This window comes from Salmo salar, chromosome 25 (assembly GCF_965601325.2).
Source record: "Salmo salar chromosome 25, fSalSal1, whole genome shotgun sequence".
NCBI classification, from domain to species: Eukaryota; Metazoa; Chordata; class Actinopteri; order Salmoniformes; family Salmonidae; genus Salmo; species Salmo salar.
In genome coordinates this window covers 36,867,182-36,892,073 of record NC_138315.1, presented here as the reverse complement: position 1 = coordinate 36,892,073, position 24,892 = coordinate 36,867,182, and the positions used below count along the sequence as shown (strand labels likewise).

The following is a 24,892-nucleotide window of genomic DNA, read 5'->3' as shown; positions in this document are numbered from 1 at the left end:
AGAATCAAGGACAGTGAATATTAGGTAACATATTAAAATTGTCAGTATATATGGGCGAGAGCATGAATGATGTTTACAAATAGTAAAACTTTGTTTCACGACACATTTAAACAATCGCGAAAGGGTGTAGATTTGGGGGTTCTGTGTTTATACAATATGTAGTGAATTTGTTATTGGCGTGAAAAGACGAAGAAACTCACATATACCAAACATCGCCACATTAGTAAACTGTGTGGTAGAGCAGGGTCACAAGGTATTATATGGTAAAGTGCAACCAGCGAAACAAGAGATAACATTTGGGTTATTGAGAACAATGCGACTCGGGAAAACCCTAGGAGTTTTAATCTCATGAGACACATTATTCCGTTTTATTCTAAAATAAATATAGAATTAACGAAAGGGAAAGGGTCATGAGTAATTAAAGTGGCCTCCCTGTGAACAGAGGTTATTATGTTTGTTTTGACTTTATTTTAAAACTATTTCCATGTTTGTTCTTAGATATAGCAGCCAGTGTTTGTTTTAATATGCAAAATGAACATTTTAACATCTTAGTTCAAATTGAAAGGCTAATTTATTCAACATAAATAGTGAGGCGATTTCAATGTAATACGTTGTGTGGCCTAAATGGTCTGCTGGAATAACCTAGTGAGAACGGAGTCGTATCTGAATCACTGAATCATGAACTGAATGTATGCTTGTAAACAATTAGAAGTGTTTGTTTTCTTACTTGTAGCCCACTTAGAAGAGACAGTTGCCTAAATCTAATGAGTTCTAATAATAGCGGATAGGCAATTGCGATAGAGCTGTGACCATGATCATGATAAAACAAGGCTACAACAGCAATGGATGGAAGTTTTGGGTGGTAAGAGGCTGTAGTATAGTGCCCACCGAAATGTGTTTTTTCCTTAACAATTGGCTGATCTATTTTATACATTTGGCGCATTGTCTTCTAGTAAGGAGAGAATAATCATGGGTTGATTCTTTTTACTTTCTAAACCTTACAATGGGTGACAGTGACAAAGACATTGATAAGGAGGGTTAGAGTTTTTTGTTGTTGATAGCACTCGAATTATGCAATATTTTAGTAATACAAGGTACAAGGTTAAATGATGAGTAGAGGGATTGAGCCTTGAGATTGTAAAAAACATTAGCTGTGGTTGAAAGCAAGCAGGCAGTGGGAAATTTGAAGTAGAGGTATGAGAAACATTCTTTGACAGTTTCTGATTATTGTTGCTTGGTTTTATAGCTCAGGTAACACCAGTGAATTTGAGCAGGAAGTTAATGTATTCTAAAATTGTAATCTGTTTCCATTACGTGGAACAGTGTCCATTTATTAAAGTAGATTGAAATAAGTATTGAATATTAAGCTGATAGGACAGCACCAACTTTTTGAAGGTTCTACATTTGTTAAACAACAGGTTTATATTTTTACCAAATTAATGCAACAGGCTGCAATGTTTAGATTACTGGAAAGGGGTTATGGGTTTGTTAATTTTAGAGGGTGTCGATTCCACTTAATGACATTCTGTATTATGGCTCCCAAGTGGAGCAGCGGTCTAAAGCACTGCATCTCAGTGCAAGAGGCGTCACTACAGTCCCTTGTTTGAATTCAGGCTAAATCACATCCGGCCATGATTGGGAGTCCCATAGGGTGGCGCACAATTTTCCCAGCATCGTCCGTGTTTGGCAGGGGTAGGCTGTCATTGTATATAAGAATTGTTTTTAACAGACTTGCCTAGTTAAATAAAGGTTAACAGGAACAATCTAAGACTAAACAGCTATTACATATGTTGTTGGACATTGGTCTAGTAATGATCCCAGGATAATTTTACATGGTTATGGAAAAGAGAGACCAGTCATATAATATGATATGGGAGTGAATTGTTAGACATGGTGGCAAGATACATGTGTCTAAGGGCAGCACATGCTAAATTAAGCGCACATAAACGTTGGGGTACATTAAAACAAAGGATTAATGATTTGTGGGAGTACAATGGACGTATCATTATCATGTTTGGCTTGTAGTTAAAACCTTTGGGTTGCTGATTATGATATTTGTATAGGGAATGCTAAAGAAATTGACACTTTATCTTCTAGGAGAATGGGGGTAGTCATTTTCTCTCTCTTTGAAATGTCTCCTGAGGCTATGGTCTTGGAAGAGGAGTTGGTGAAATTCAGCAGTTTTATAGGTATAAAGGTATCCTGATTCGGGGGTAAAGAGGAGTTATCAAATTAAATAAGGCCTGCCCATTTTTGTTTGTTTTTGCCATATGGTTTGCAGGCACCCACACACAACACACTTGTTATGAATATTTGTTGGTGTTTTTAAAATGCTATGTCTGATTTATTCTGAATGTTCTAATTCATTTGGTTTTATTAGGTTTTTCACGGGTTGGAGACTAGGTGTTTTTTTATGACGATCACACATTTTCTGAAGTTTTAATTGAACACATGTATTATTTTGATAAAAAATGTGCTGAAGAAACTTACTGTAAACCTCAGATACGAAATGTATGAAATGTTTGACTGTTTTTAGATTATGTTTTTGAAGGGTTTGAATGACCTCTGACCTCTGTCCTGACTTTCTAGTGTGGTTTGATCATCCTCGCTGGAAAGCTGAGAGACATTGGATGATGATTTGAAGGTCATTTATAATACTGATAATTACGGAAGTGAAGTTTATAGTTATATGTGTGACTCGGACCACGAGAAGGATAGTTCTGTCTCTAGTCTATTTTTCTATTTCTTGAATCAATTTATGGGCACAATCTTTTCTTTCTGGAGTTATTATGGGTAATGATTCTAATTCGATTTGTTATTTTAAAATAGTTTTATGTTTTAACCAGTAGTGTTGTTGTTTTTACACATTAGTCACTATGTGAATCATGTGTCAAAATGGGGGAATTACAAGTCTTTTGAGGTTTTTGGATTGAAGATTACACACCTTGAGTGATACACTACCGTTCAAAAGTTTGGGATCACTTAGAAATGTCCTTGTTTTTGAAAGAAAAGCAAAATTTTTTGTCCATTAAAATAACATAAAATTGATCTGAAATACAGTGTAGACATTGTTAATGTTATAAATGACTATTGTAGCTGGAAATGGCAGATTCTTAATGGAATATCTACATAGGCGTACAGATGCCTATTATCAGCATCCATCACTCCAGTGTTCCAATGGCTGAAAACTGTTGTTCTGATTAAAGAAGCAATAAAACTGGCCTTCTTTTGACTAGTTGAGTATCTGGAGCATCAGCATTTGTGGTTTCGATTACAGGCTCAGAACTTTCTTCTGAAACATGTCAGTCTATTCTTGTTCTGAGAAATGAAGGCTAGTGTATGTGGAAATATCTGAAGAAGAAAAATGAAGAAATACCAGAATATTGAGTGGGAAAGGGAGGGAGTTGGTCAACTGTGCCCGTAATTGATTTAGACTTGTCTGAAATTGTTATTTGGGGTATCAGGTTGATCGAGGAGGTTTACACACTGCTAAATGTATAGTAATGTAGGCTAAGAATGCATTGAGATACTGATCTGTAATTATAACCCTGATGAGAGAGTTAATTGGGTGAATTATAAGGTAAATATATTGTATGTTAAGATAAATGTACATTCTGCCAGTGTTGATGTGGGTTAAGTTGAGGGTTTTAATTTTGAGTGATAGAACCAATGTGAATCACTGAGCAATGTTATTCAAAATGTTGGTTGTATAATTCATTGGGTTTTGAATTATGATTTGGAAACGGAATGATTTTTAAAACTGACTGATTGATTTGAGTAAGTTTTAGTATGTAAAAACTATATGAGTGGAGCAATTCATGTATTATGGATTGATCATGGATTGTTGTTTTGATTGTTGATTGCTGTGTGGCAATCCGATGGCATTGAGGAGTACACCACATCAGTCACTGGCTTTATCAATAAGTGCATCGAGGACATCGTCCCCACAGTGACTGTAAGTACATACCCCAACCAGAAGCCATGGATTACAGGCAACATTCGCACTGACCTAAAGGGTAGAGCTGCCACTTTCAAGGTGCGGGACTCTAACCTGGAAGCTTATAAGAAATCCTTCTATTCCCTCCGACGAACCATCAAACAGGCAAAGCGTCAATACAGGACTAAGGTTGAATCGTACTACACCGGCTCCGACGCTCGTCTTATGTGGCAGGGCTTGCAAACTATTACAGACTACAAAGGGAAGCACAGCCGCGAGCTGCCCAGTGACACGAGCCTACCAGACGAGCTAAATCACTTCTATGCTTCTAATTCTACTTCTGCTGCTACTCTGTTTATCATATATGCATAGTCACTTTAACTATACATTCATGTACATACTACCTCAATTAGCCCGACTAACCGGTGCCCCCGTACATTGGCTACCCAGACTATCTGCATTGTGTCCCGCCACCCACCACCCGCCAACCCCTCTTTTACGCTACTGCTACTCTCTGTTTATAATATATGCATAGTCACTTTAACTATACCTACATGTACATACTACCTCAATCAGAGCGACTAACCGGTGCCTGTATATAGCCTCGCTACTGTTCTAGCCTCGCTACTGTTATTTTTCACTATCTTTTTCATTGCTGTTTTTATTTCTTTACTTATCTATTGTTCACCTAATACCTTTTTTTTACTTAAAAATTGCACTGTTGGTTAGAGCCTGTAAGTAGGCATTTCACTGTAAGGTCGACTACACCTGTTGTATTCGGTGCACGTGACAAATAAACTTTGATTTGATTTGATTTGGCATCCCCCCCATTTCCCATTCCTTTTTAGGAGAGCCACTCTGGTTAATCCACCAGGTTGCTGTTCACACAGTTTGTGTTCACAATCGTTTTCCTCCAAATCTAACTTCTCAAAAGATTAGACAAACATTACCCACACATACACGTGCAACCAATAATATACACACACACACACACACACACACACACACACACACACACACACACACACACACACACACACACACACACACACACACACACACACACACACACACACACACACACACACACACACACACATACACACACACACACACACACACACAAATAAATAGCCCAGCTAACCTAAGTCATTAATCTTCCAGTCACTTAAAGGGAACCCCAGGCATTCACGTTAGCTTAGATCTTCCTTTCATCACCCCATTTCTCTTTCCCTCTTTTTCAGTCTCTTTTCTCTCTCTCGCTCCTTCCCTTGATCCCTTGCTCTTTTCTCTCACCAGGGATCAACTTCAGCTGTTTTTATCATTCATCTGTGGCAGGCACAGTTGGGGTGTTTTGTGTGGTGATAACATGTTTTGCGAAGTGTGTGTGTACAGGGAAATAGGCATTCCTTGTGTGGTTAGACTACAGGTCAAGTACATTCCTTATGGGGTTAAACTACCTCATCCCCATACTGTTTTTATTTATTTATTCTGCTCCTTTTGCACCCCAGTATCTCTACTTGCACATTCCATCTTTTGCACATCTACCATTCCAGTGTTTAATTGCCATACTGTAATTACTTTGCCACCATGGCCTATTTATTGCCTTAATTCCCTTATTTGACCTAATTTGCCCTCACTGTATATAGACTTTTAGTTTTCATTTTTTTCCTTCTGTATTATTGACTGTATGTTTTGTTTATTCCATGTGTAACTCTGTGTTGTATGTGTCCAACTGCTATGCTTTATCTTGGCCAGGTCGCAGTTGCAAATGAGAACTTGTTCTCAACTAGCCTACCTGGTTAAATAAAGGTGAAATAAAATAAAAAATAAAAAATACAGGTCAATCACATTCCTTGTGGGGTTAAACTACAGGTCAAGTACATTCCTTGTGGGGTTAAACTACAGGTCAAGAACATTCCTTGTGGGGTTAAACTACAGGTCAAGTACATTCCTTGTGGGGTTAAACTACAGGTCAAGTACATTCCTTGTGGGGTTAAACTACAGGTCAAGTAGATTCCTTGTGGGGTTAAACTACAGGTCAAGTAGATTCCTTGTGGGGTTAAACTACAGGTCAAGCACATTCCTTGTGGGTTTAAACTATAGGTCAAGTACATTCCTTGTGGGGTTAAACTATAGGTCAAGAACATTCCTTGTGGGGTTGAACTACAGGTCAAGAACATTCCTTGTGGGGTTAAACTACAGGTCAAGAACATTCCTTGTAGCCCCTTCACTCTGATCCTCCAGTTTGACCCATGTCAGATTTGGGGGAGTCTGTCTGCAGACTGTCTGACGTGACTGGTCCAGATCAGACCAACTGAATTGAGCTGAAGATGAAGGGATGAAGAAGAACAAGAAGGGATGAGCAGAGGGGCAATAGACCCACTCTATCCACCAGACTAGACTCAGAATAAGCTTCCATTCATTGACTAATGAATAAAAAAATCTTAATTGATGAAAATGGTCATCCTCAATAGGTCAACAACTTTCTGGAGGTAGTGAGTGATATACAGTATAAACCAATACAAAGGCAAACTGCCATGTCCTGCAGTCATTTCCTGACTGTCCGTCTATCTGTCCAGTCTCACTGTCTGGTAAAGCGATCACCTGACAATGCCTTAGTTTATGGAAAGCACCACGGCCATTAAAACAATGCTTAACTAACCAGAACACACATAATCACACAGACACATTCACACAGAGAGAGGAGAGCATTTCCCCAGCTTTGGCTTCATGCCTTAATGGAAAACGTGTGAACGTGTGAGACCTGGTGTGTGTGTGTGTGTGGGTTACGGGGTTATAAGCTCCAGGAACTGATTGTGCCCAGAAAGGGCAGCACCTCCCAAACACGCGTGGAACCTGATTTCCGACCGCATGCCATGCTGCACACACACACACACACACACACTGGCTATAGCTCAAACAGTGACCTGGAAGCCCCATTCCATTCCTCCACACATGCTTCTCCTCTGAGGCTCCTAGCTGCTTCCTGAAGACCAGTACAATGACTACTTCCTCTGATTGTTACTGCAGGGTAATCTTATTAACACAGGGATTATTTTGGCATGGGACGTGGCGGCCATTTTCCTGGCATTATCACCACCATCTTCCCTTCCTCACCACGGACACAGGCCTTCTTCCCCCCAATAATGGAGCACTTAGGTGGGTCACTCATGTGCCAGCTTGCTCCCCCTCGAGGAGTGACCCAAAAACACACTCGCATGGACTGTATGTTTGCACACACGCAAGCATGTACAGTATATACTGAATATGATTGCATTGACGCCCACACACATACACTCGTACATTCACACGCCCACATCCACGGACACTCAAACACTTCCCTAGGAGTCAACAAGGAGGATTTCTGACACCTAAATGTTTCTTCTTATAATGCAACACATTTCTCCATTGACACAGGATAACATTTAAATGATGCCATGCAGGACCTAGGTACTACGTTAGACGAACACAGCAGTCACAGTAGGGCACACTTCTCCTGGTTACTGCCACTCCTTTAGTTACTACCACAATTCTCCTGGTTACTGCCACACCTAGTTACTATCACACTTCTCCTGGTTACTGCCACTCCTTTAGTTACTATCATCACACTTCTCCTGGTTACTGCCACTCCTGGTTACTGCTAGACTTCTCCTGGTTACTGCCACTCACTTACTACCACACTTCTCCTGGTTACTGCCACTCCTGGTTACTATCACACTTATTCTAGTTACTGCCACTCCTGCGTACTACCACACTTCTGCTGGTTACTGCCACTCCAGGTTACTGAGAAACACTATTTTCACGCCACTTCGATACAGCTACAAGCTACTTTTTCATAACAGGTTAGGAGAATTTACGCAACAGATTAGAGAATTCATTTAGAAGATTAGGAGAATTAGGTTAAGGTTAATAAAAGGAGGGCCTCCCGAGTGACGCAGCAGTCTAATTGGCCCAGCGTCGTCCGTGTTAGGGGAGGGTTTGGCCGGGGGGCTTTACTTGGCTCATCACGCTCTAGCGACTCCTTGTGGCGGGCTGGGCGCCTGCAGGCTGACTTCGGTCGACACATTTGTGCAGCTGGCTTCCGGGTTAAGCGTGTGGGTGTTAAGAAGCGTGGCTTGGCGGGTCATGTTTCAGAAGACGGATGACTTGAACTTCGACTCTCCCAAGCCCGTTGGGGAGTTGCAGCGATGAGACACGATCGTAATCACGAAAAAGGGGATTAAAAAAAAGTTTGTAAATGTCATAGAGTTCGTTGGGTTGTACAGACCAAAACGCAGCCGGGATGTGAATGCTCATCTTATATTTTAATTGAATAAAGAGAACACGGAGAAAAACCAAGAAAACGAATAAAGACTAGTGACAGTTTTACAGGCAGAATAAACGCAGTGCAAAATACAACTACCCACAACCTACCAAACAAACACACACCTACTTATAGGACTCCCAATCAGAGGCAACTAGAAACACCTGCCTCCAATTGAGAGTCCAGCACCCAAAACTACACATAGAAAAACAAACCTAGAACCTATACCAAAACTAACACACCCCACTACACCACACACAAAACCCCACAATACAAAACAAATATACCTCTGCCACGTCCTGACCAAATATAATACAAATAATACCTAAATATTGGTCAGGACGTGACAGTAAAAGAGTTAAGGTTAGCGAAAATGCTCTCCTAACCTGCTCTGAAAATCACTTCTGGATGTATCTTTATCGAAGTGGTGTGAAAAGAATGTGTCATCCTGGGTACTACCACACTTCACATGGTTACTGCCACTCCTTTAGTTACTACCACACTTCTCCTGGTTACTGCCACTCCTTTAGGTACTACCACACTTCACATGGTTACTGCCACTCCTTTAGTTACTACCACACTTCTCCTGGTTACTGCCACTCCTTTAGGTACTACCACACTTCACATGGTTACTGCCACTCCTTTAGTTACTACCACACTTCTCCTGGTTACTGCCACTCCTTTAGTTACTACCACACTTCTCCTGGTTACTGCCACTCCTTTAGGTACTACCACACTTCTCCTGGTTACTGCCACTCCTTTAGGTACTACCACACTTCTCCTGGTTACTGCCACTCCTTTAGTTACTATGTTGTTATGTACTTAAGAAGCCAATAATCGCTAGAGCAGATGTCCCTGACTATTTGCCAGGTTAAATATTCTGCATCCAGAAATATACTGTTCCTCCACCTCCACACCCCACTGGATCAAACACGCTTCCCATCAACTCAGGCCTCCGCTGACAACATGATCCTCTCATCCTCATCCGCTAGGCTGAGACACATCTGTAAATATATTCTCCAAACAGGAGAATCTCAAGTCACTGCAAGAGTCCTACACTAAACATCATGTTAACGTTACTGTGTGTGTGTGTGTGTGTGTGTGTGTGTGTGTGTGTGTGAGTGTGTGTGTGTGTGTTTGTGTGTGTGTGTGTTTGTGTGTGTGTGTGTGTGTGTGTGTGTGTGTGTGTGTGTGTGTGTGTGTGTGTGTGTGTGCATGCACAACTGGAGCCTACTACAACCCTCACTACCAGACCACAACCGGAGCCACCTGTGGTCACCACCCCACTCCATCTAAAGAACATCACTCCAGACACCACAGAACACAATGGCCTTCCTTTTAATAAGTGACTCCAATTGGACATTTCTCAGAGAATAACTGCTATTCTCTGTCATGTCAGTCAGAAACCTATGGTGCCTAGCAACAGCAAGTGCCTTGAAAATTCCCTCCGGTACTAATGGTTTGGTGGCAATAAGAGGAGATGTAGCTCCTGCAATGCCGCAAGTGGCAGCCAGAGCTGCAGAGATATTTCCTAACGCCAAAATCACTATGCCCACCTTGTTGCCACATGGAGATGTGCCCTTCCACATTATTTAGAGCAACAACGCTGAGCTGTCTAGAAGCTGTGCTCTCTTTGACAATGTTTACACCCCCAGGCCCCATTCAGAGAGGCTAGCTCCACCCTGCAACATTGGGCTTCCAGAGTGGACAGCACCCGCCCACCCCACTACCTCCTATGTTAACAGGACAACACCCCAGTCAGAAGAGACCAACAGTCCAGCAAGACAGCTATGCAGAAGTGGCACAAAGAATAGAGCACCCTACTGCAGACGTGCTAAACCAGATAAGGCATCTGCTGAATGTAATCTGCTCAAAAATCCCTACATTCCTTCTTTGTTATTATCAGAAATACAACCTATTATCATTATAAGTTCAGTTTTATATAAGCTACCCAGGAAAGGGTTCAAGTTTGCTCATATAAATATGTGTAGCCTCAGATACAAAATTCAGGAGATTAGTAATTTGCTCATCTTAGATAATATTAATATATTAGCCATTTCTGAGACTTAAACAGCACCTTTGATGATACAGCAGTTAGGGTTACAAGGATATAACATCTATAGAAAAGACAGGAATGACCACGGGGGAGGTGTCGCTGTATATGTTCAGAGTCATATTCCTGTAAAGCTCAGAGAGGATCTCATGACAAATGAAGTAGAAGTCCTGTGGTTGCAGGTTCACCTGCCTCATCTGAAGCGTCTTCTTTTAGTGTGCTGCTATAGGCCACCAAATGCAAATTGTCAGTATCTGGAGAATATGTGTCTGATGTTATACAATACATTTATTTTCTTGGTGACCTGCCATGTCATACTATTTCTGGCCACACAGCATCAGATACAAGGGCAAGATATAGTAAGACAGAGGAGCGCTGTTTCGCACACTCGGATGCTTTCTCCAGAATAAACCCAATGCGTTTCTATGGCATAATATGCAGACCTAAGCTTGTTGCCTGCCTTTCCGCCTTTGGGACCATGACTCCCGTTGTTAGGGCAGAGACATGAGCATCTCCTCATTATATACAGATCTCTGATTTGCGAATTGGAAAAGAAAAGTTGGCGGGTTCACAGTGCAATTCTTTCGCATTCATTGTTTAATTTTGTGAATTGCTTGCCCTTTGATTGTTTCTTTTTTGTATCAATTCCCCATTGCATATGTCACCAGTAGGCCTAGTAAATATACTGTTAATCCTGTCAATTGGTTACATTAATTTCTGTTAATGAATGTATTAATTACAGTCAATTACCAGGCCAGCTGTGTGCAAATGTAGGAAAGTTCCCATTTGCAATGTCTGATTCTGATTGTCCTAATTCACCACATCCACCACTAATACTGTAAGCTGAGCTTCTCTGTCATTTTTTTAATCACCTCACACATTGGAAGCAAAGTCTGTTTGTTTGTCTGTAAACAAAGTTTTAACATACATTGCAAATGATAGTTCCTCAGTTTTAAATCTTTCCAACACTCCGGCCTCGATAATCACCAAGCCTTGGTGTGAAAGAACAAAATATCATCATCTGATGATCCCATATATCCAGTGGAAACTTCATAAAACACAACTGTCTGATGAGCTCACTGGCACGGGAAACTCTGAGGGCCCGGAACATGCTAGTTGGTACAATGTTACAAGTTTGCTAGCGACAGATTCTGTCCGGACCCAGTCGATGATTTGATACAATAGTGCACTCAACCAGCATAGCTCAAGTCAAAGTGAGGCAGGGAGGCGGAGTAGAGAGATGAATGAGATTGAAATAAATGTCATTTTCATCAGGATATTTTCTATTGTTTTTATTTGTCGGCTTTAGGCCCATGTATTTTACTTAGTTGATGATGGAAGTTATTGGCTTACTGCTGCATTGGCCTATAGGCTATGTATCTCTGAGTTCTATGCACACATTTCTTTAGCCACCACTGGACCACAGTGTCTCAATGTGTCCATATAGCAGAGGATCGTGCTTCAGTTTATTTTTTACTTTGAGATTTGTATTATTTTACTTCAGATTTTATGATTAACCACGTGACAACGACTTTTTAAGAAACTAAAATGTTCTTATTGAAATGAACCGGCTCGGTACAGGGTCCACAGTGCATGGTTCGGTTCGCAGCAATACATGAATCATATACTATAGCTAGGAAAATATATATTTCACTGTAAAAAAAACATTATTGCATAAACCAATGGCGTATAAATTAACTTGGGAAAAATATCCACATAGTAAAAAGGTTGTCTTTAAAAAAAAACGTTGTTTTGTCTCGTATGCAGCTCCGCTCACTAGTTATTTCACTCCAGCGAGAACAGAGCTGAGAGACCGTGGTAGCAGCAATTAGCTTATGAAGGAATTAGTAGTTAGTTAAATGCAAAGGAGCAACATGGCAAGCATTGGCGAGCCACAACTAGAAGACGCCCCAGTAATCATTCAGGTCTGCCGTCTGGGAACATTTCGGTTTCCCTGTAAACTATAACGGGGATTGCCAACGAGCGGTGGATTAAACATCTACAACATGTAGACTCTGTTCATTACTGATAGCCTGTTAGAGTGGTGGATTAAACATCTACAACATGTAGGCTCTGTTCATTACTGATAGCCTGTTAGAGTGGTGGATTAAACATCTACAACATGTAGACTCTGTTCATTACTGATAGCCTGTTAGAGCGGTGGATTAAACATCTACAACATGTAGACTCTGTTCATTACTGATAGCCTGTTAGAGTGGTGGATTAAACATCTACAACATGTAGACTCTGTTCATTACTGATAGCCTGTTAGAGTGGTGGATTAAACATCTACAACATGTAGACTCTGTTCATTACTGATAGCCTGTTAGAGTGGTGGATTAAACATCTACAACATGTAGACTCTGTTCATTACTGATAGCCTGTTAGAGTGGTGGATTAAACATCTACAACATGTAGACTCTGTTCATTACTGATAGCCTGTTAGAGTGGTGGATTAAACATCTACAACATGTAGGCTCTGTTCATTACTGATAGCCTGTTAGAGTGGTGGATTAAACATCTACAACATGTAGGCTCTGTTCATTACTGATAGCCTGTTAGAGTGGTGGATTAAACATCTACAACATGTAGGCTCTGTTCATTACTGATAGCCTGTTAGAGTGGTGGATTAAACATCTACAACATGTAGACTCTGTTCATTACTGATAGCCTGTTAGAGTGGTGGATTAAACATCTACAACATGTAGACTCTGTTCATTACTGATAGCCTGTTAGAGTGGTGGATTAAACATCTACAACATGTAGACTCTGTTCATTACTGATAGCCTGTTAGAGTGGTGGATTAAACATCTACAACATGTAGACTCTGTTCATTACTGATAGCCTGTTAGAGTGGTGGATTAAACATCTACAACATGTAGGCTCTGTTCATTACTGATAGCCTGTTAGAGTGGTGGATTAAACATCTACAACATGTAGGCTCTGTTCATTACTGATAGCCTGTTAGAGTGGTGGATTAAACATCTACAACATGTAGGCTCTGTTCATTACTGATAGCCTGTTAGAGTGGTGGATTAAACATCTACAACATGTAGGCTCTGTTCATTACTGATAGCCTGTTAGAGCGGTGGATTAAACATCTACAACATGTAGACTCTGTTCATTACTGATAGCCTGTTAGAGCGGTGGATTAAACATCTACAACATGTAGGCTCTGTTCATTACTGAGTAGCCTGTTAGAGCTGGTGGATTAAACATCTACAACATGTAGACTCTGTTCATTACTGATAGCCTGTTAGAGTGGTGGATTAAACATCTACAACATGTAGACTCTGTTCATTACTGATAGCCTGTTAGAGTGGTGGATTAAACATCTACAACATGTAGACTCTGTTCATTACTGATAGCCTGTTAGAGTGGTGGATTAAACATCTACAACATGTAGACTCTGTTCATTACTGATAGCCTGTTAGAGTGGTGGATTAAACATCTACAACATGTAGACTCTGTTCATTACTGATAGCCTGTTAGAGTGGTGGATTAAACATCTACAACATGTAGGCTCTGTTCATTACTGATAGCCTGTTAGAGTGGTGGATTAAACATCTACAACATGTAGACTCTGTTCATTACTGATAGCCTGTTAGAGTGGTGGATTAAACATCTACAACATGTAGGCTCTGTTCATTACTGATAGCCTGTTAGAGTGGTGGATTAAACATCTACAACATGTAGGCTCTGTTCATTACTGATAGCCTGTTAGAGTGGTGGATTAAACATCTACAACATGTAGGCTCTGTTCATTACTGATAGCCTGTTAGAGTGGTGGATTAAACATCTACAACATGTAGACTCTGTTCATTACTGATAGCCTGTTAGAGCGGTGGATTAAACATCTACAACATGTAGACTCTGTTCATTGCTGATAGCCTGTTAGAGCGGTGGATTAAACATCTACAACATGTAGACTCTGTTCATTACTGATAGCCTGTTAGAGCGGTGGATTAAACATCTACAACATGTAGACTCTGTTCATTACTGATAGCCTGTTAGAGTGGTGGATTAAACATCTACAACATGTAGACTCTGTTCATTACTGATAGCCTGTTAGAGTGGTGGATTAAACATCTACAACATGTAGACTCTGTTCATTACTGATAGCCTGTTAGAGTGGTGGATTAAACATCTACAACATGTAGGCTCTGTTCATTACTGATAGCCTGTTAGAGTGGTGGATTAAACATCTACAACATGTAGGCTCTGTTCATTACTGATAGCCTGTTAGAGTGGTGGATTAAACATCTACAACATGTAGGCTCTGTTCATTACTGATAGCCTGTTAGAGTGGTGGATTAAACATCTACAACATGTAGACTCTGTTCATTACTGATAGCCTGTTAGAGCGGTGGATTAAACATCTACAACATGTAGACTCTGTTCATTACTGATAGCCTGTTAGAGCGGTGGATTAAACATCTACAACATGTAGGCTCTGTTCATTACTGATAGCCTGTTAGAGCGGTGGATTAAACATCTACAACATGTAGACTCTGTTCATTACTGATAGCCTGTTAGAGTGGTGGATTAAACATCTACAACATGTAGACTCTGTTCATTACTGATAGCCTGTTAGAGTGGTGGATTAAACATCTACAACATGTAGACTCTGTTCATTACTGATAGCCTGTTAGAGTGGTGGATTAAACATCTACAACATGTAGACTCTGTTCATTACTGATAGCCTGTTAGAGTGGTGGATTAAACATCTACAACATGTAGACTCTGTTCATTACTGATAGCCTGTTAGAGTGGTGGATTAAACATCTACAACATGTAGGCTCTGTTCATTACTGATAGCCTGTTAGAGTGGTGGATTAAACATCTACAACATGTAGACTCTGTTCATTACTGATAGCCTGTTAGAGTGGTGGATTAAACATCTACAACATGTAGGCTCTGTTCATTACTGATAGCCTGTTAGAGTGGTGGATTAAACATCTACAACATGTAGGCTCTGTTCATTACTGATAGCCTGTTAGAGTGGTGGATTAAACATCTACAACATGTAGGCTCTGTTCATTACTGATAGCCTGTTAGAGTGGTGGATTAAACATCTACAACATGTAGACTCTGTTCATTACTGATAGCCTGTTAGAGCGGTGGATTAAACATCTACAACATGTAGACTCTGTTCATTGCTGATAGCCTGTTAGAGTGGTGGATTAAACATCTACAACATGTAGACTCTGTTCATTACTGATAGCCTGTTAGAGTGGTGGATTAAACATCTACAACATGTAGACTCTGTTCATTACTGATAGCCTGTTAGAGTGGTGGATTAAACATCTACAACATGTAGGCTCTGTTCATTGCTGATAGCCTGTTCAAGTGGCAATACGAGTAACATGACTACTCATTTGCGCCGACATCACCCCAAAGTGCCAATCGGTGGGACTAGGTGAAAAAATGAAATGGCAACCACTTCTCCCCACGGCCTTCAGGCAACACTATGTGGCTGACTCTGGTAGGGCTAAAGAAATCAACGCAGCGATAGCAAAATTCCTAGCGGCAGATATGAAACCCTTCTCTGTGGTAGAGAATGCGGGGTTCAGAAACATGTTTAAAGTGGTCGAGCCGCGCTTAACTATTCCTTCCCGCACACATTTTGCCCAGACATTAATACCTGCCTTATACAAAAAAACTAAAGAACAACTTGAGAACGAGTTGTCAGAAACGAGGGACGTCTAGAGCTACAGAGAGCTACCTTACTGTAACGGCTCATTTCATTAGTAGTTGTAGTGTGGAAGTTGGAGAGGGATAATGTAACAATTCCTGTGACCACTGACAACGCTAGAAATATTGTAAATGTAGTTGCACTAGCTGGATTGGGGCCACAGATAGGATGCTTTGCTCACGTTATTCATCTAGCATCTCAAAATGCAATGTCTATAAATCCAATCTCTCACCTCCTAGCAAAGATCAGGAAGGTGGTATCATTCTTTCATAAAAGCACAAGTGCTGCACATGTTTTCAAGACAAAACAGGAGATGCTGGAGCTGCCAAACCACAAACTAATCCAAGATGTCCCTACTAGATGGAATTCAAGCCATGACATGGCTGAGAGATACCTTGAGCAGAAAGTTGCGGTGTATTCTACACTGACTGATCAAGCTGTGAGGAAGAATGTCAAAGATATTGTGACTTTGTCTGAAAATGACATAAGACTAGCAGAGGAAGTTATCATAGTGTGAAAACCTCTCAAAACAGTCACAACACTGATATGCACTGAGAGCATTCCATCAGTTTCCATGGTCCTGCCTATGAAAACAATGATCCTGAAATCAATGGTGGCATCTGATGAAGATGAACGCGCAGTAAGGGATGTCAAGACTGCTATCAGAGTTAACCTGGAGCCTAGATATGCTGACCCTGGTGTCCAAGACTTCTTACACAAGAGCACTGCTTTAGACCCCTGGTTTAATCCCTGCTGCACCTGGATGCTGCTCGTCTGAGGGTCTACAATGAACTCACAGCAGAGATTGTGACCAATATACAACTGGTGTTGTATTTATTTTGTTAATGTGACATTTATTATTTTATTAATTAGTGATTTAACAATTCATTATAAAGTAATAATTGTAATTCTCATAATAGTATCTGATATATATTTCTAACAACAAATCATATTTTTAAAACCATTTCAGAGATAGTAATTTTCATCTAATTGAATTCTGCAGGGTCAAGCCTCAGATACCACAGGAGCCAACACCTCTCCAGAGACGACAGACGACAGGGGTTCTCCTCCAGAAACGAAGTCTGCCATGGCTGAGCTTTTTGGGGAGTTGTTCACGACCCAGGAGCAGGGAACCAAGTCAAAGGTCAAGGTCATAGAGGAGGAGGTGACCTCATACAGGGAAGTGGACTGTATTCCCCTGGATGCTGATCCACTTACATGGTGGAAGACCAAAGAGTTAATATACCCTCATGTTGCCATGTTAGCAAGGCACTACCTGGCTGTGCCTGGACCTGTGTCCCTAGCGAGAGGGTATTCTCCACAGCGGCTGACATTGTCACAGCAAGCCGATCTGTGCTCACTGCAGATAATGTAGATAGACTAATCTTCTTAAAGAAAAACTTTAAAATCTGATCAAAATGTTTTTATTTTGAATTTTTTTCAAGTAACTAGTCTCAAGTGGTCCTATTTTGTTTAAGGCACTGCTATGTGACTTAATGTTGATATATGCTGCTGGACTACACACTGTTGTGGAAGTTCTGTTTTAAATGACTGTATTATTTCATGTTATAAGGCAGGCACTGCTGGTTTTTGTTGTCCCTTTGTTTTCATATGCTCCTGGGAATTCAAGCTACCCATAACTACTATTATAGTAAATGGAAAATATAAATACAAATGATATATTTCTCAGGCATTTATTTTGTCGATGTATCGAAACCGTACCGTGACACCATTGTACCGTATCGTACCGAACCCTGATAGCGTACTGGCCCTGATAGTGTACATAGTATTTTTGTTGTCTCTTGGTGTCTTTCCTATATATAACTCTTATTTAATTTGCATGTTTTATTTTTTATTTAATGTAATATCTTATGTTGTTCTTGTCTATTACTGTTCTGTACTTTGTCATGTATTTGTACATTGTATGTGGACCCCAGGAAGAGTAGCTGCTGCATGTGCAGTAGCTAATGGGGATCGTAATAAACTAAACTAAACAGTGACATTTGCTGAATCTGAAAAGGTCCCAATGCTGAACTGAAAACAGTGTATTGGATGCTGCCTGTCTAAAAATAGCCCTTGTTCTGTCCTGGTATCACTGGTATTAGAGGTTTGGCCTAAAGTAGCAAAATACAAAGACGGCCTGAGCCATGTCACACGCTTCTCATCAGGTTGAGACCAAATCTGATAAGAGACTAGCACAACAAGCCTTTTCATCATCTGGCCTCAAAAATCTTTAACTCATAGAAAAGTCAGGGTATGATATTAAAGATTGTGTTGCAGATGATAACACTCACATCTTCTGACCATATCTGTTACAAACATTCCTGATCGAGACAAACAGGACCAAACACACACACACACACAAACACACATGCATGGGCGTGTGGGCACATATGCACACACAAACGCACACACACACACACACACACTGAGGGAATGCATGCATAATGGGCATGGTAAGACCACCACAGGGGAAGGGTGTGAAGAAACAGGACAAAATAAAACGGCCCATGTGAAATCAATATGTCCATGGAAACAGGATAAAAAGAATAAAAACATGATAGGCCATTTTAACTGGCTATTAGCTCTGGGTAACAAGCTGGCCTTGTTTTTTCCTCCTCCCTATCACCTTTCTCAAAATCCTTCACAAGTTTTATGACAAGTTAGAACTCTCGGTTAAATTCCAGGTTAAATGCTGTAAAAACACGGAATAAAGCCATTTATGTAGTGACTGCCCATTACTAGCACTTATTAGGCTCTAACCATCATTTATTCACATGACTTTACTTTAATCAAATATTTTGGTTGTATATGACATGTTTTGTTTTTAGAATGAAGATGACTTTATTATTTAATTCATAAAACCCCAATGATGATAGTGACTGCCCATTACTGCTTATCACCTACTAATAAACCATAATTTATTCACATTACTTTACTTTAATAAAATATTTCAGTGTTGTGTATATTATGTTATTTTATTTGATGACTTATTATTTTATCATCTCATCTCACCTGTGGTCAGACAGTAGCAGCCAGCCAGTCAGTCATCTATCTCTGTGCTCCCCAAAGGGTCATCATTCAGACTAGGAGGCTAGCCGAGGGGTTCCCAAACTTATTCACCCAGGCCCCCTTTCCAGCATTGGGGAACATCCTGCACACGCGCCACATCTATCTCTACGGGCACAAGCACTGTTCATGACACAAACTGTTTACACCCCTCTTGTTGGCGGAGATAGGATTTTGCAGGTTTAAACCTTATTTCCTACAATTCTACAAATTTTGTCATGAGGTGCAGAGACGGGTTTTCTGTTTTATAGCACATTTTCTTGCAATTCTATTCATTTTGCCATGTCTAATGGTGTATTTATGTGATATTTGAGTGACTCAAACATTTCAACAAAATCTATGGGCAAAAAAAACCTAGCTAAAAAACGTTAGCTGACATGGGCTAGTTGATCTGAACATTTTTGACAAGTTATAAATAGCTCTCTAAGGTATGCAATGACTGACATGACAAGAGGAACTGATGACGGACTTCCCAATTTTGAAACTGCACCTTGTGCATTCTACTATTACAACTTTCAAGAGTTAAGTTGAAAGCCGGACTGAGTTCCTTAAAAATATATATTTTTAAATCAGCATGTTGTTTGTGCAACAGTATCTTCTAAATCAAAGAGGAATATGTTAGCTACATGAAGTAGTTAAGAGAAAACATGTAATGTAGCCAAAGCTTATAGGGTCCCCTAGGAAACACTTATCAAAACTTTAGTTCCTACCCTGTCACAATAACTCCTCCCTGGCATTTTAATTTGTGGTGATCTCAAAAAACGATGTATTCAAATTGCCCACTATTATAACTATGGAATTAGAATAGTCATTATATTTCCATGATTCCAACAGTTTTGCTCAAATTCGCAAGTCAAATCGCAATTGCAACATTTGGTTAAAGTCCTAGATTATTTGCCTGTATCATGCAGCCCTATGTGGCAGGTGTGGAAATTACCTTAATTGAGCAGTGGTGTAAAGTACTTAAGTAAAAATACTTTCAAGTACTACTTGTCTTTTTTTTGGTATATGTACTTTATTTTACTATTTTTATTTTTGACAACTTTTGCTTTTACTTCACTACATTCCTAAAGACAATACTGTAATTTTTACTCCATACATTTTCCCTGACACCTAAAAGTGCTTGTTACATTTTGAATGCTTAGCAGGACAGGAAAATGGTCCAATTCACACTATTGTCAAGAGAACATCCCTAGTCATCTAATGCCTCTGATCTGGAGGATTCACTAAACACAAATGATTTGTTTGTAAATGATGTCTGAGCGTTGGAGTGTGCCCCCTGGCTATCTGTAAATAAAAACCAGAAAATGGTGCCATCTGGTTTGCTTAATATAAGGAATTTGAATTATTTATACTTTTACTTTGATACTTAAGTACATTTTATCAATTACATTTACTTTTGATACTTAAGTATATTTAAAACCAAATACTTTTAGACTTTTACTCAAGTAGTATTTTACTGGGAGACTCACGTTTACTTGAGTAATTTTCTATTAATGTATCTTTACTTTTACTCAAGTATGATAATTGGGTACTTTTTCCACCACTGCAACTGAGTGCAGGAAATGCAGAAGTGATAAGTGCTGAAATTTGTTTTGGTTGAAGTTGAATTGAACAGTATAAAACAATCAGAATGGAGAAAGACTCATTGAAATCACTTAGAATGTATGTGTTGCCACCCTAGGATCACTCACTACCCATATAACTTTTATTATTCAAAACTAAAAATACCGTCAAATACCGTCAAACCGTCCAATTTTTTTTTTAAATACCGGAATATAATATTTTGGCCATATCGCCCAGCCCTACTGACAGATCTACATGTAGGTCAAAGCCATTCTCCTGACTGTAATACAGAGAAAGTCTGGGAGGTGGGTAATCATTCCTCAAAAAGCTGCCCACACACACACCCTGAGAAAGAGAATGGCAACATAATGGCACATAGCTTCTGACTTAAGAACAGGGAGGAGGACAGCCAGGTCACCCATGATTCAAGTCAGTATTCGACATCAATCCATGCCTCTGATTCCAAAAGTTTCAAGTTCGAAACCAGCGATAGAAAGCCGTTATTTTTAATTATTTCAATCTTGTCTCATCACTGCAACTCCCCAACGGGCGTGGGAGGCGAAGGTCGAGTCATGTGTCCTCTGAAACATGACCCGCCAAACCAGGCTTCTTAACACCCGCCCACTTAACCTGGAACCCAGCCGCACCAATGTGTTGGAGGAAACACCGTTCAACTGACGACAGAGGTCAGCCTGCAGCAAGGAGTTGCTAGAGCGTGATGAACCATGTGAAGCACCCCGGGCCAAACACTCCCCTAACCGGGATGACGCTGGGCCAATTGTGCACCGCCCTATGCGATTCCCGATCACAGCCGGATGTGATAAAGCACGGGATCGATGTAGTGCGATGTAGTGCCTTAGACCGCTGTGCCATTCAGGAGGCCCAAGAAAGCTGTTTTAAGCCTATCCCAGTCCTTACCTTAACCATTCTGAGCTAATTCCGAACCTTAAGAATTTGGAGTTAATGCCTGAACTTAACCTTAAATACTTCAAAATGTGACGTTTGAGAAACATGGATGGATGTCTAATTCTGACATGAGACTGTGAGAGCTGGTAGAGAGATGATTCTACTAGGGAAGAATCACCATGACTAATCATTTAGGGTTTTATGATGTTTAACCACAGAGGTCAACAGTACACTACCTGCCACCGGGGTCACAACCCATAACCCCTAACCACAACACTGCAGTGGTCAGCAGTCCACTTCAGCTTTTAAACCAAACAGACATCACCGTAATTACCTAATCAGGTACCTCTTTCCTTACAAAATATTTGAGAAGGTTAGAGAGAGTGTGTGAGGAAGGATGGGGTCTCATCAGAACAGCGATGAACCAAACCAAATTGTGGATGTCCCCTTAGGACATGGTGTAGGAGTCATTTTGGCCTTCCTGTATGTGCTCATGTAATGTCTTGTGTATATTGTCTGTCTAGGGATGTTTTAACTTACACTAGGGGGACTCTAACATGGGGTTATAGGTCACTGGTCACATGGTACACAGGTGACAAGAAAGTGTTAGCACAGCTGAGGGTCCTTACCATCTCACAGGAAAATGCTTATAGAATGCACCTTTCTTCACACGGTATTTATTATATGTAAAGTTGCTCTAGCTAATTTAGCTTCAATATCTGCAATAAATGGGAACATCACCCAACCAAAGATGTAGCTACGTCTGAAAAGCAAATTCTATGTGGACACATCCTGAACTGCTCTCAAACTGTGCCATTTGTCATCACCCCTACATATTGCAATCTAAATGAAATGGGTCACTGTGCAATGATAGTTATTTTTCCCTCAAAATAAGTTCTGTAGAAAATCATCCCACAGATGTCTTGGCAGGAAAGTAACAAATGTGAAAAAACGACAAAAACAGTGAAAGCAGCTCAGTGAGAAACAAGCCCTAGAGACAATCAAGTTGCTAACAGCTCTCACAGTCTCACGTCAGAATGAACGTCCAGGGCAAATTCTTAAGGTTGGGCATTAACTTCAGGTTGGGCAAGGGTTAAAGTTTGGAATAGGCTTAAAACAAAAATCTCAAAAACAGCTTTCTATTGCTGGATTCAAAGCAACCTTTGGAATTAGAGGCAGATGCTTAAGTTCAAGCATTAACTCCAAATTCTTAAGGTTGGGTATTAACTCTGAATGGTTAAGGTAAGGCTTGGGATAGGCTTAAAACAAAAATATTTAAAACAACTTTCTATCACTGGATTCTAATTTGCAACCTTTGGAATCAGAGGCAGATGCTTGCCGAAACCTACTTCAAGGTAACAGTGCTCACTTTTTCCCCTAGTGGCCGGTTTCCACTTCATCTCCCAACGTCCTCAGACATAGATCGAATACTGATTTGTGTCGTCGGTGACCTGGCTGCGAGTTCAGCTGACATGTCCACTACTCCAAGAAGCAAGCAACCAGCGTGCATATAATGTTAAATGATGTGCCCACAGCTGTCCCCTCGTCAACAATACTGCCCCCCCCCCCTCACCGCATGATGAGTTGAAAATAAAACTTACTGCGTCAACTCCCGACGCTAGAATGGCCACCGAAAAACATAGAAGCAGAAACCTAAAAGGAAAGGGAGAGTGAATGAGTTAATATACATTTTACACAGACAACTGTGTAACACAACACATAACAAAATACTAGAGCCCACTGAGCACTTGCCTCAGGTTTTTCAGTTCTCTCTGGTGTGTTGCCTGCATTGCCCCACTCATCCCAACTTCAAACTTAATTCCCACTGCACCTAGTGTTCTTCTTCAGGTTTAGTGGCAGCCCTAATGCATGTCGGGCAGTCCACGAACACAACTGAGACAAAAAACATGGCATTTATTTGTTGAACAACATGACATTATAAAAGTATATACCGTTCGCCGCGCGCGTGCGTAAACGTTTTTGAAACGCACAATATTGGAGTCAATATATATATATATATTTTACACATGATATTCATATAAAAGTGGAGACATGGATGCGGTTTATACATCTCCTTCAAGAGTAGTTGGGTTTGTCTGTAGGCTTTACGCATGTGATGTCTATACCTGTAGGCTATCCAAATAGGCTATTATAACACATGGAAATGGAAAAACAACATAAGATCTCTGAACAAGTTTGTTAATGAACGAGACAACAATTAACACAAAAAGCACTTTTTCTACCTGGGATGTGTTGCGCTTGTCGGGGGAAGAGTCTAGCGTGTGAGGGTATACACGCCAGATCCCGGCGATGAAAAATCACAGTTGTCCCGGTCGCTCTGTCACCAATATACAGATAATGAGCAGTCTCTCTCCTAACAGTTAAAGTTGAAGTGGTGCTTTGTAACAACATGGTTGTGTCCGTACATATGGGCAAGCATGGTCGTTAACAGGGGGTGTGGTTGACGACAAAACAAGAACAAGTTGCATTGATCAGAAAGAAGCTCACAACGTCCAGGGCAAATATGCAACCCAACGCACTGCACAAGCTCTGCGGATAGTCTGTATTTTCCTTTAAGAAGAAGAATACGAAGGATTCAACAAGTGGTCTTTAGTAGACATTCGGGACAGTTGTAGGCCTACATACATTTCCATTGCGCCCCTACGCAATAATGTTCCAGAGTGGCACCCTGGTTCTGTTGGTGGCTCTCTCCTACGCCGTATACCAGACAGAGGCGGAGGTAAGAGCAATTTTAACTAACTTTTTAATTGAACATGGTAAAAACTGTATGTTACTATCTTATGTGTTCAACTTGAGAAATAGGCTACTGTATAAGTTGTGCGTTTGGAGTTTTGAAAGTTGCGCTCATGGTGTGCTCGATGCCTCTCCAAGACTCAGCAGTGACAATTGACTGAGTGCGTGTGCATAGTTGTAAATGAAATGAAAGTTTGCGATCTTATTATGTATTTCTATGATGAAGAATTTTGCACAATACCTATGCAATAGCTGTGAATAAAGCCCAACTGTCAGGTCCAAACTGAGGGTGGCAAATTCTTCTCAACATTTATCAGGTTCACATTGGAAATCACTGACTACTCAGAATTACTCTACAGTAGCGCTGATTAGTGAATATATCTTCACCCAACACTTTGACATGTCAGTTTTCTTTAGATTTTGAATGTAAAAACAAACATTTCGATTGTTTCTCCAAATATATAAAACCATATATTTTATTTAGCTTATTACTGTACTTACATTAGACATTACGATACTGTGAATATAATTGCTTTGGTCACTTTGACGATACATGCTGCCTTGAATTATTCTGGCATCATACCTCCAGAGCAGTGCAACATGGTC

The 24,892-nt window shown here is 40.4% G+C and overlaps 2 protein-coding genes across 4 annotated transcripts in view; one reads left to right on the top strand and one right to left on the bottom strand.

Annotated features, from left to right (window-relative positions):
- Positions 1-24,015, bottom strand: part of LOC106586671 (uncharacterized) — a 127,395-nt gene extending 103,380 nt beyond the window's left edge. For both annotated transcript variants that reach the window (XM_014174188.3, XM_014174189.3), the window contains exons 1-3: positions 23,776-24,015; positions 23,285-23,425; positions 23,134-23,185 (exon numbers count right to left, since the gene is read on the bottom strand). In XM_014174188.3, the coding sequence (XP_014029663.2) occupies positions 23,134-23,185; positions 23,285-23,334 (102 nt within the window). In that variant the 5' untranslated portion in view covers positions 23,335-23,425; positions 23,776-24,015. The remainder of the gene's footprint in view (positions 1-23,133; positions 23,186-23,284; positions 23,426-23,775) is intronic.
- col4a1 (collagen, type IV, alpha 1) overlaps positions 24,015-24,892 on the top strand; it is a 163,337-nt gene continuing 162,459 nt past the window's right edge. The window contains exon 1 of one of the 2 annotated variants that reach the window (XM_045707489.2): positions 24,015-24,272. In XM_045707489.2, the coding sequence (XP_045563445.1) occupies positions 24,204-24,272 (69 nt within the window). In that variant the 5' untranslated portion in view covers positions 24,015-24,203. The remainder of the gene's footprint in view (positions 24,273-24,892) is intronic. The other variant, XM_082969133.1, reaches the window with a different exon arrangement.